Consider the following 12,619-nt stretch of genomic DNA (forward strand, 5'->3'; position numbering starts at 1 on the left):
CAGAGCAAATGGAAGCAGATTAGAAAATAGGTAAACTTTGCTTTAAATGAATTTAAACAGGGATGAAGGCATCTTACTAGGCTGTCTTGTCTGCACAGTTGCATCACTGCTGTTAATAAGTGAATGTCAGTAAGTTTTCTACAGCCTAATTGCAGCACACTAAATTGGTAATTATGAGAAGAACATGCTTATGGCAAACTTCTGGCAGCTCTTGGCACCCCACTGCTGACCTTCTACTGAGAACATTGGACTGTTATTGATCTGAATCTTTATCCTCATATTAAAGGCTTCAGTTCTGATTTCTTTCACCTCAAAAATATCTAAAGAATAAGATCATGTCATGCTTTAAGTGACACTCACTCTTAACTCATTCAGGCTTACCTACAGTACTACTACTACATAGCCAGAAAATGCATAGCATAGATAGCTCTCATTTGTCCAAAATGGATCCACAAGACTGCATTTTAAAACCTGAAATGAGACATGATCATATTTCCACCAATATTGCTTTTCACTGGTGGTTTTAAAGAGCATTTAAAATTCAGTCTTAAAAGTCAACCGATTTTTTTGAGTTCAGCTTAGTGTGTGTTTTGTCTCGAGGCAAACCTGATCTGAGTCTGGTAATTGTGGACTAACAATAACTCCAATCCTCACCAAGCATTAGTTTTAATTTAGGAATAGCATGGGAATTATAGAGGTGGGGAGGGGGGCTGAATGTTATATTTCATTTTAGAGAAAAAAAAAGTTGGAGACATTTCCTCCAGACAGCTGTTCCAAAGAGCACATAGTTATATATCAAAACAGGTTAATTACCTCAGTAAATTAATCCAGTGCTCATTGACTTGCAGAAGACAGCTGTGTGCAGCATGTCTCTCGTTATATGGTACCTGTAAGCTCTTTTACACACAGCTGAGTTGGCTTTTACATACACTGCCCCATCATAACTAAACCATTTATATGATGCTTGAGTAGCTTCAGGCATGTTGGAGGCCTATAGAGGACTGTATCCTCCAGGCAGATGGCACGCTATGTGGAGAGATGACATTAATTCACTAATAACTACAACAATCCACATCGGTTCTCTTTCTCCAACCTGAGACATCAGTCCTACAATCTGGTTTTGACAGCTAAATAAAGCCCTGCTATAGACTGTTGTCCCCTGCATATGGGCACAGCACATTTTTATGACCCATGGCACACACAAAAGCACATCATTTTATCCTGGCCTAACTATTTGATCTTAGAAAAAGCTGTGTCAGTCCTGCAATTGAATAGGTAGAAATTTCAAATGTTACAGAATATGTGAAAAACACACCAGAACAAGGGTGCAGCAGAGGCAAGAAGCAAGAGAACAGAATTGAGGTGACAGTGCCCTGCTCGAGAGAGAGGGGAGCAGGATTGAAGTGCAGAAGCAAGTTTTAAAAGCCTCATGCATGAATCCCTCAAGCTTCAATTTAATAGGTTCTGTCTTGAAGTAATGATTCTCTTTGCTACAACATTGTTATTGCCAGCAGATAAACCTTTGTGCTTCGGGTCTGAAAAGGTTGAGAATCATTATTTGGTAACTAACTGCTCTTAGTATCCCAGAAGAATGGCACACAGACACCGATGCTGTGGTTTGACTACTCAGAAATAACTTGACAGGTAGATGATTGCAACAAAAAATAGCTTTTCACCTTCAAGTACTCACACCAACTTCTTATTTTTACAGTTATTAGAACGTACCTAAATTATATAAAAATGTACGTACTCTTCACCACATGAATATTGTTCATGTAGTGAGCTTTGTCCAGGGGACTTGTTGTCGCCATGAGGTTGCCAGGAATCTCTAGGCAGTCATCGCTCCCGTAGTCTCATACACAAGTCATTTTTACACTTTGTTTTTTATTTTTTTTTTATTTGTGAGCTTAATCTGTAAAACGGATTTTCTTCTTCTTCATATTGACTGTACAGACATTAGAGTGGTATTGATGTGCTCATCTAACTCTTGGCAGGAAGCCGAATAGTTGTACTTATTGCTTCAAGTTCCTAAACTTGCTGAAGCATCATTAAAGCTGCACTAATCAATGTTTTTATACTGACAATGAATTAAATGACTGTGTGTAATGTGAAATGGACTGCTTGTAGTGATGAACCCATATCAAATTATCACCCAACTCTGCAGTTGCTCTCAGGCTGTTCTCATCAAAAAAGCACTATTAAACCCACTGTCTGCTACCTGCCCAGCACCAGACGACAGACAAACTAAGTTAGCAACTAGCTGGTGAATATAGTTGAGCACTCTGCAGCTTAAGAGTCAAATATTTCCCTCTGGAGCTGGTGGTGACCAAACTGGAGCTAAAATGAGTGTTAATATCTGTCTCACATAATGTTGCTCCATCTCTGCTGGCAATAGGCAGCTGTTTACTAATACATTCGCCATAACAACTTCATACGTTGATAATATGACAACTCAAATAATATCTTGTGTTTACAGCTTATTCAGCTGCCATTAATTATCAATTATTGCTGCTTTAAAAAATTAAAATAAGCAGTCCATCTGAATGAGTATGGTTGTACATGATCCAAAATAAGCAAATTGGCATATGGTAAAAAAAAAAGAACCTGTATCATAACTTAGCTGGTAGCAGAACATTCTTTTTATTAGAAATGAGCTGCTCTTGTCATCTAAACAAACATAACAGAACGGGTTCAAGCAGAGCAATACATTTTGAGTTTAAAAAAATCAGCCATGTTCAGTCTGTGATTCTGTTCCATGTCTTTTGGTGTATACCTGGTGATTCTGCGGCTGCTGATTTTTATGGTGCTGGCCATCACAGCATGAGGATGTTGTATATTAGCGACCAATATTTCTTGGTTCCATAGTCAAGCTGGAAAGGCTGAGGAGAGCTGGTGTTTAACAGAGTGTAGCTGCTCCAGTGATTACTCTGTTTAGCAGGTGATTGATGAGAAGCACTGCTGGAAATGTCACTTGCCCTGCTAATATATTTTCACCAAGGGAACATAGGAAAGGAGGTGTTAATACATTTTAATACGTTTACATCGAAGGAGCGGAACAGAAATGCAACTTTTTAAGGGGTTTTTCCCGTGAAATCTGTTTTAGGTCTCAGCTTACAACTACAGGCTACAGAGCTGTATGTAGATAGACAGTTTTTTGTTTTTTTTTCTAATGCAGTGTTTGTTATTATCCATACACACCCAAGTTCTAATCGATTGGTGTTGTTTACTATGTAACTTGTGATTCTACAAGCCCTGGTTCATTAGGCTGTGGTTTATTCTATGGCATTCTCTGTGTTGTAGAACAAAGTGAAGTCTGTACTCTGATTGCCCTCCTTCACTGGTGATCGTTGGGAATTAATGCTGGAAACATCACTGGCTGGCACACTTAAAAGGAAAATCCAACATCCAGAATTGTCAAGCAGAATTCGGATATGTTGTTCTCATTATCTTGGACAGTGCAGTCACTATTTGAGATAATAAACAGCTCTCTGTCCCAAAGCAATAAATGCAGGAATGAAAGCTCTGATCTGTAATATGATTGGGGTGTACAGTGCAGCATACTGCTTTGAATATGAACCGAATGAACCGTAACACACAGTGTTTGCTTGAGTCTCATCTTAGTAGGCATCCCTTGGTTTTAGGTACCAGAAAGATTGATCATTGCTACAGTCAAAGTAGTGCTGATTTCTCTGACCAACAGCAGGCTGATATGATTAATACTGATCACTGGAGCTGCTAATACATATTAATATGTGGACATATAGTTAGTAATGTTTGTATTTTAGCTTCATGGAATTTGAATTCAATAAAATGCATAGTGTAAAGGAAAAAGTGTTACTTTATAATGTCACTTGGCAGCCATTTGTCCCCTATATCTTCACTGAAGGGCTGTTTTATGTCCATGTTGGAGCTAACTGCTACTCACCTGGCAGCTGACATTTTCGGGTACTCTCCTTGAAGGGGCATTACCCTGAAAATCAATGCCCCTCTTACACATATCCCAAAACAAAATACTGCAAATCAATTCCTAGGGCTCAGTTGTTTGGAGCAAAGGTGTGCTCAGAAGGTGAATACTCCCCTCTAATGTCTTTGATTAATGAGGTGGTGCTGCTAGAAATGCCGTGTTAGCTGTTGACACATCTAAACTAAGGGGGCGCAGCAGGTGGTGAGGGGCCTCCATTCGGCTATGGCCCTTGGCCACAATTGGCCAGGAGCCCCATTAGTGTTTGGTCGGTTAGAGTTATTATGTACTATGTGTCAGTGAAGCTGTTAATACATTTACACCATGGGAGCACTAGCAGTGCTGGGGAGTCCATTTAGCTCAGGGGCTTTGGCATCTTTCCAACAGCAACAACTCTACATCAAGAATCATAGATTAAAGGAGTATGGCGATTGTTATTTGTTAATACATGTACACCATGGGAACTGACTGGAGGTGTTAATGGATTATGGATTGCACCTATTGAGACATGCTTTCAGTGTGAAGTCAGGGTCCCAGCAGAGCTGCGGATGGGGAGTGATTTGTTCAGACTCAAAATGGTGATGGTAGGTAGTAAAATGATGTTGTCTGCACCTTTTCCTAAATTTATGCTGGAGTGTTGAGTGTGTAGACTCTTCTGTAAAAACTATGCAGAAATCAATATCTTTTTTTAGAGAGCAACTAACTGAACCGAGGAGCTTTTTGTACTCTTGAGTTTACTAACCAAGGCTTTTAGTGCAAGAATGAGAATTGTGACAGACATTTTAGATTTATTTTGAAAGATGCACATTTTTTTTCCCTATACTTTGAGTTAAGTCGAAAAAAGAGCCCTTAAAATCTTCTCATTTAAAGTTAACTAGTCTGCCAAAGTTTTAATCACACTGAAAGATGAATTTTCCCAGACAAATTTCAAATGCTTACATCTGTCCAAATCCCTGCTGAGCAATATGAGCACACGGTCTGACATTTGTTCTGGTTCCGCTTGGTTTTAACTTTACAGCCCCCTGGAAACCAAACAAGAAATTGGTGATTTTTGCCAGGTATGAGGAGCTAGATTTGACAAAACATCTGTTCCAATTTTGGCTTGTGGCAAGTTCCATGCTGTGGATGCAGATATAGCTCGTTCTAGTTGTTTTTTTTTGTTTTTTTTACTGTCAGTTAACTAGGGGTCATTTTCCAGCCTCTCTCCATATATTTTTAGCGAGTGACAGCTCACAAACAGCATTAACCACATGAATCTTTTGCTGAGCTGAAATAGTGGATGAGTTGACAATATTATCTGATTATTTTTTAAAACATATTCTGAAGTTATTAGTTTATTTTAGTCTTCAAATATACAGATATGTGTTTTTGATGCATGTGTATTGTATTCATTGGGTTTCGACAGTGGGATTGTGTGGCAGGGGTGGTTTGTGGTTTGTTAAGTGTTAATGGACATTTAATCCATGGTGGTGATCTGTTGTCAAATAATAAAACTTAAGTGGATTTTGTCATTTATTTTTAAATTCAAGATATGATTCACCTTCATTGCTCCTCACGCTCGTCTTTAACTGGCTAGTTAATGCAGTAATTCTGATTATTTTTAATGTAAATTAATTAAACTTTATGGGTTTTTTTTAATTGAATTGTAGTTTATATAGACGTCGTCACAGGCTCACTGCATTTCACCACAGGGAGAAAGAACAAAGTTATGCAGGTTGGCTTTTATCCTGTGGCATCTGCTTTAGTGCATCCATAACAGCAGATTCAAGGAGCTGTTTGCCTTGCTATTTTTAGTGGATGGTTAGCTAATAAGCGTCGCTATATATTTATACCGTGGGAGAGAACACTGTAGAGGTAGAGCAGGGGACCTCACTCAGATAAGGATGTTTAACTTCTTTTCAGCAGCAGCTGTGTTAGACCTGACTTCTGATATCACACATGGATAGATGGAGACATGCTGTTTCCAATGTAGACACAGTTTTAACAGATGATGTGTGGAGTTAATCAATGTAAAGTTTACATTCTGACCAATGAGAAATTGTCAGAGGTTTGATCTTTGTTCACACATCTGTTTGAGCAAACTCTCCATGGTAACATGTTGAGTGTAGGGTTGTTGTTTAATTAGTGGTACAGAATTATTTTAGAATTTTAGAATCTGATAGTGGAAGACGGAAAATGTGCAATTTTTCTAGAGGGGGGGAAGAAGAAATTAGAAAGGATCAAACAGAAAATAGGATACAATTGTCTGTGTGCAAGGTTTCTGCAAGACACTAATGATTTATTAATAATTTTACAAAAACCTTCATCAACACCTCTCTCATCCACCCCTTCCTGTCTCCCTCACTTCCTCTTCCCTTCTGGCTCTTATCTTTTACTTCCTTCATCCTTAATTCGTTCTGTCCGTCTTAAGTATTTGCCTTTTCCATCCTTACTCTCCTTCCACTTTCCTTCCTCTTTTAATTTTTTCTCCTCTCCTCATGCCAAACTTCTCTGCATGTCATTGTCATTTCTTAGCCTTGCTTTCATAACCGCACTCTGTTCTCTGTCTTTACACACCTCTGTATCACTATTAAAATGTTGCCCTTGCCTAGGGTTGCCATAGCAATGCACTGACCTGCCCTAAGGCTGTGAAAGGCTTGAAGGGCTGAATATAACAGAGAATCCGTCATTCTCAGAAGACACACACACATACAGGAATGGCGCAACATACATAGAGATGTGGACAGACACTACTAAAAAAGCGCGCACACACACCCACACACACACACACACATACACACACACACACACACACACACACACACACACACACAGACACACACACGTAGTAAGTTACTCCATTGATGATAGGTGGATTAAGAACTTGCCCACCACTGCACTAACTCGTATCGAATTCCCGACAGAACTGCTTCCAGCTTTTCCAGGCACTTCATTTACCAGCAAAAACTCTTTCTGTGCAGTTGAGTTTTCCTCACTCACATGGGTATCAAACGAAGCACATGGCTGTCTACACCCTCCAGGACAACGGTGGAGGTTACAGCAACAAAAAGTGTAGTGCATGGAAAATTGCCATCCAAAGTGGTGTAAAGGGAAAAATAACTGGGATCCATAATTGTAAATGAACTTGCAAGAAAAGCAGCACCTGTATAATGTGCTGCCCCAGCAACAAGCTTTTGTGTTCCAAAAGATGCAGCTTTATTCTAATTTCTCCACTGAGTTTGTGCGTTTTCAGTCATGTGGGAATTTAGTATGTTGTAGTTTGTGTATGGTACATTTCATCCCCACAAAATCTGTTTTAATGAGGCAATGCGATGCCTACACTGTCCTTAGTGCTCTTAATGGGCACACAGCCTAACAGTTTCTTGCACACGTCTGATGTTTTGTATTCTGATCGGTCCAGAATCATAATGTGCTCTTTTTTTTTTTTAAATAACTCCAAAATGACCTCAACAGGGAAATGGTTAGAATAAATAAAATTAAAAACAAAGGAGTCATCCAGTATTATGTAATCAAAGTTATTATGCCACTGAATACAACTGCTAATTTGAACTTTCCCAGGCATGAGGTTACAGCTAAACAAGGTTGTGTAGTACTGATAAAAACAAGCCAAACATATCCAAGCATGGTGCACACAGGCAGTGCATTACACTCTCTATCTACGTTGTAAATTACTAGTAGTTACCCAATACAACACTGATTAATGATAGCAACTTAAACAAGTAATTTGCACTGAAAATTACTCAATTAACGTCCTACGCATATCACTCTACCCAGGTAGACCTTTCTCTCAGGGGTCAGTTGTTGGGTTCAGCCAAAAGTTCTTCAAACACTCGCCACTGAAAGCTCAGTGGAGACAAGGCTTTTATGTTTTCAATTAATTTTGGTTTGAATACTATTTTAAACAAAAGTAAAGCAGATTAATTCAACTGCTTGGCTGATGGTTTAATTCTTCTTGCCATAGCTTGAGCACAAGTCCTTGTCTTGGCATTAGTAGTAGACCTATAGCCCATATAATGTACTGTGCCTAGTTATCTTTCTAATAAATTCATTAGGTCTGTGAAATACAATTATCTTTCTGTTAAAATAAAACAGATGATAAATTAGCCATATAGTCAAAAGGATACATTTTTGTCCACATTTTTTATCATTAGAGGCTTATTTCATGCAGTGTTTATTCATCACATGTGGGTTACAGTAGATGTCTGAAACATGCCTTTAACATTTTGATGTCGTTTAAAAAGGGGAAGTGTCAGATTTCATTTGGGAGTCAAATGATTTTGCTGGAAGGCCATATTTAGCCCATAGGCTACTATTTGCCCACTGTATTTATATTGAATATTAAAGCACAATAACTAACATGCTTAAAATACGCCCTAAAATGTTCTAATCCAAAGCATAGTAATACTAATAATAATTTCTGTCTCTTAATTTTTTTTTACATTTCAAATGTAACCAATGAATGTATTATTAAGGATTTATTATGCCTTTAATTTAAGTGATGAACATCAATCTACACGTGGGAGATGTCAGCTGTCAGATCTTGACAGAATGAAGCTACAGCTCTCACCACTTCATGCATACTGAATCTCACATCCATCCTACATTAGCATTGCAGACAATCCATTGTTTTGCACAGAATCAAAAGAGTGTGTTGGATGACTCAAAAGTCTAATCTCAGCACTAAAAAAAAAGAAGAAGACCATACTATTTAACATTACATAAGTGAAAAAAGAACAAACCTTGATCACCAGAATTCAAATGGTTTCTCTTAGAGCCGGGGCCAAAATGCAGCTGTAGTTGATATGTGATTATCTGTTATTGACGATCCTTACTTGGACTATAAAAAGAGTAATGTCTAGGATTTGAGTGCATTTCAGTATTTTGAACACTTCATCCTTCTAAAATAACCTCTGATTCTTCCAGATGACTTCCTCAGACATTGGTTGAAATGAGGGAATACCTTTGTACACCAGGCTGGCTCATTAAAACATGCCTGCCTGGCAGACACAGGACTGTACGGTCACATAAGTGTGACTAATGACTTGGCTCGGACACATGATTCCTTTCATTCTCTCTTCTTTGAGAAGCGTCCTTCCCTCCCTCTGCCCATCCTCCAGTCAGTGTTTTAGTTCGGACTTTGAATTCGGTTGTGTGTCTCACCTTGTTAAAACAAAGCAGGAGGCATGTTTGCACAGACAACGTCATGGTCAGCTCAGTGTGAGTAACTTGCCTCTGATGCATGACTTCATACAACCCAAATAATGAGTCAATTAGAGTAAATTATACATGTTTAGGGCCCAATGCAATTAGTTCACCTCTCTCTTTTCCTGTCTGACTGTCTTTCTCCTTTCCTGTCTCCCCCTTCTCCCCACCGTTGTCTCTCTGTCTCTCGTCTTTCGTCTTTCTCCTTCTTCTTCTATCTCTCTTCTGTCTGTCTCTTCATCGTCTTTTCTTTTTTTCTCCTCTTCTTCCCTCTTTGCCTTTCTCTCACACCCCCCCAACCTTCCCTTTTTCTATCTGTCCTAGTTCTCAGTGTCTCATGGTGAAGCTTTGTCTAATTACCATGCTAGCGTTTAATTGGAACAGCGTACACAAACACACGGATTGACTGATTGAATACCCCTTACATATAGACTGGCTGCACTGCGCATGCACACTGCGCATGCACACACACACACACACACACACACACACACACACACACACACACACACACACACATCACACACACATCACAAACACACACACACACACACACACACACACACTAGCCAGTTGGATACACATTGCATGCGCATATTACACACCCAGCAAGTTAACATGCTCCAGTTGTACAAATACACATAACACACAGTGTACACCAGGGTTAGATACTGTGGAGTTCATCCAGGTTGTACTACAGCTACTGTCACTGCCCCTTCTGTGGCACTAAGGCGTGTTGGCTACAGTCATAGATTGATTTTGGCCTAGTTATACCATGAGCTTGCCTGTAGCTGCTCCCACTGTAGAGCTGTGTCATCCAAGAACTGGCAACAACAGATGCACATTGGAGGAAAACCTCTAGCCACATAGACAAAAGGAAATACTATGCACTCACTTCCACATTGGGATTCTGTGAGGTTGATGCTGATATTTTATATTTGCTTAATTTCTACTGTGGTGACTGTAATATAAAAAAACATTATTTGATTGTTGATATTATGGGATATATTTAATATATTTATTTGATAGATTTGCATTTTATATGAACCATCACATATTGTACCAGAACGTTGTAGAGATATTGCTGAAATTGTCGGAGACTATCCTACATTAGTGGTTCCATGCTGGGGGTCATGACACAAGATAAATCTGAGGGATCACAAGATACTTGGCAGGATAGGAAAAAACAAAATCAAAATGCTACTTTCTCTCTTTTTTCCTTTTCTTGTAAAATACTAGTTTTGCCTCTTCGGGCATAAAAAATACTCAAAAGAAACATTCTGAGGATCTAAAATCACTCTTTGATTGAACGAGGAATGGCGTCACAACTAGACATTGATTAGTTTTAGCAGGGTCACAGCCCAAAGAGGTCACCGTCCCACATCATATATTGGCACAAATACAGACATGATTGTAAACATGATTTAATATGTTTTTTTGTTGTTGAGCTGTTGCTGGTTGACTGCATGGTTCATCTTGGTTCACTTGACTGATTGTTTTTGGTCGTGTTTGGTTATAGTGTTTTATCTTGGCACAATTTAATCAAAAAACAAATATTCTCTTTTTTTTCTGTGTTTCAGTCCTGCCCAGCCATACGTGTGGCACCCCTGGCCTCATTCCAAATGGAGTCATCCATGGCTCGCGGTACAACATGGGGGACAAGATCCGTTACAGCTGTGAGTCAGGTTTTGTACTGGAAGGACATAGTATCCTCACGTGTATTGTATCACCAGGCAGTGGAGCACAGTGGGACTTCCCATCACCATTTTGTAGAGGTAAGAAGTTCTTTCTTTCTGTCTCTCTTTCTTACTTTCCTTTTTTCTGTTCATTGATATTTGTTTAATATATTTTTAATAAACAGTATACAGTAATTTAGATTGGTTTAAGAAATATTAATTCTATGTAAGTCAAAACTTACTACTACTTAAAATAGACCATAAAAGTATGTCATACTTAATTGCTATGACAACTTGCACAAAGTCATGTCCCAAACCAGGTATCTACCCTCAGTTAATTCCTAATTAAAATATTTCTAGAAAGGCGCAGTGCCAACTCACACTAGGCATTTCTCTCACTCTAATTGTTGGGGTCATGAGAATTGAAGGACCTTAACATGAGGTCAGGGGCCGGAAGGAGATGAGAAACCCTGGTGTATTGATTACTTTTAAATCATAGCAAGGTCTGGCTCAAATTACGTAACAAACCATTATATGAACCAGATGGAGCCCAAAATCCTCAAGCAAAGCCCTTCTAATGGTTCATTAGTCTACAGACAAGAACAAATCTGTCCAGGTTTTCACCATCAGGGCCGGTAGATGTTTGAAAAGCTCAGTTCAGGGATTCTTGTGATAAATCTCTGCGAAACTCACTCTTAATTCCTAGTGTCTTCCAGCATTTGCAATTTAATGATTTGACTACTGGCTCTCTTCTGCCTTTTGTTATTTGTTGCTTTGTTTTTTTTCATCAAGCAAATTGTCTTCAAGTGTTTGAAGATGTAGAGTTATTGTTTTAATGAAAATCTGATGATGTGATCAGCAATGATGATAATGACGTGAAAATCATAGTATTGTTGTTTTAGTTGTAATATCTTTTTTGATATTTGTATTACAGTATGTATTATTATCTCTATAAAAGAGTTATATGTTCATTCATGAACAGAAATGAGAAATTAAACTTACATACTATAAAAGACACACACATGAAAATAATTATGTTTGTTAAAATAAATGTGTGATTGTGACATTATCAAGTCAATCCAGGAAATCTAACACCAAGATGTATGAAATGTATGAAAAATACTGTAATTGTGGAGAGTTGCTATTCTCACCATGCTTCAACCTCTCTGGCTCTCTCCAGCGGAGGGAGCATGTGGCGGTACGTTACGAGGCACCGCAGGTTCAATAACCAGCCCTGGATACCCTGCAGAGTATGACAACAACCTGGACTGCACATGGTCAATCCTCGCTGAACCCGGGGACACTATAGCACTTGTCTTCAATGACTTCTTATTAGAGGACAAATATGACTTCCTGGAAATCAGCGGGACAGAGGCACCAAGCATATGGTGAGATACATCTCATACACAGACTACATTGTTTATTTTTATGTAAGCACAAAGAACATTGCCAGTTGCGTGTATATAGCCAAAACTAGTTTCCAAAACTAGTCCCTTGATTATAGTTCAAGAAATCATTAAAATTACATGTTACAGTTTAAAATCTTTGCATATGATAATAAAACAACAGCAACAACCATCCATGACAACACATAAACAAACATACAAGCAGACGAATAAAACAAAACAAAACACAAAACATTTATAGCATGAACTCAAGTACACAAATAATTACCAGTTGGTGTCATGATTGCAGTTCTGGTCAAGTTTCAACCAGGACCTGACTTTTGTAGAAAACGTTTTAAAATCCTGAATCTGCCCAGGTAGGGAATTCCAGAGGG

The 12,619-nt window shown here is 38.7% G+C and overlaps 1 protein-coding gene across 1 annotated transcript in view; it reads left to right on the forward strand.

Moving 5' to 3' along the window:
* csmd1a (CUB and Sushi multiple domains 1a) overlaps positions 1–12,231 on the forward strand; it is a 112,068-nt gene extending 99,837 nt beyond the window's left edge. The window contains exons 3-4 of the mRNA XM_044347160.1: positions 10,744–10,938; positions 12,020–12,231. Of these exons, the coding sequence (XP_044203095.1) occupies positions 10,744–10,938; positions 12,020–12,231 (407 nt within the window). The remainder of the gene's footprint in view (positions 1–10,743; positions 10,939–12,019) is intronic.
* The last annotated feature ends 388 nt before the right edge of the window (positions 12,232–12,619 follow it).

This window comes from Thunnus albacares, chromosome 1 (genome assembly GCF_914725855.1).
Source record: "Thunnus albacares chromosome 1, fThuAlb1.1, whole genome shotgun sequence".
Lineage (NCBI taxonomy): Eukaryota > Metazoa > Chordata > Actinopteri > Scombriformes > Scombridae > Thunnus > Thunnus albacares.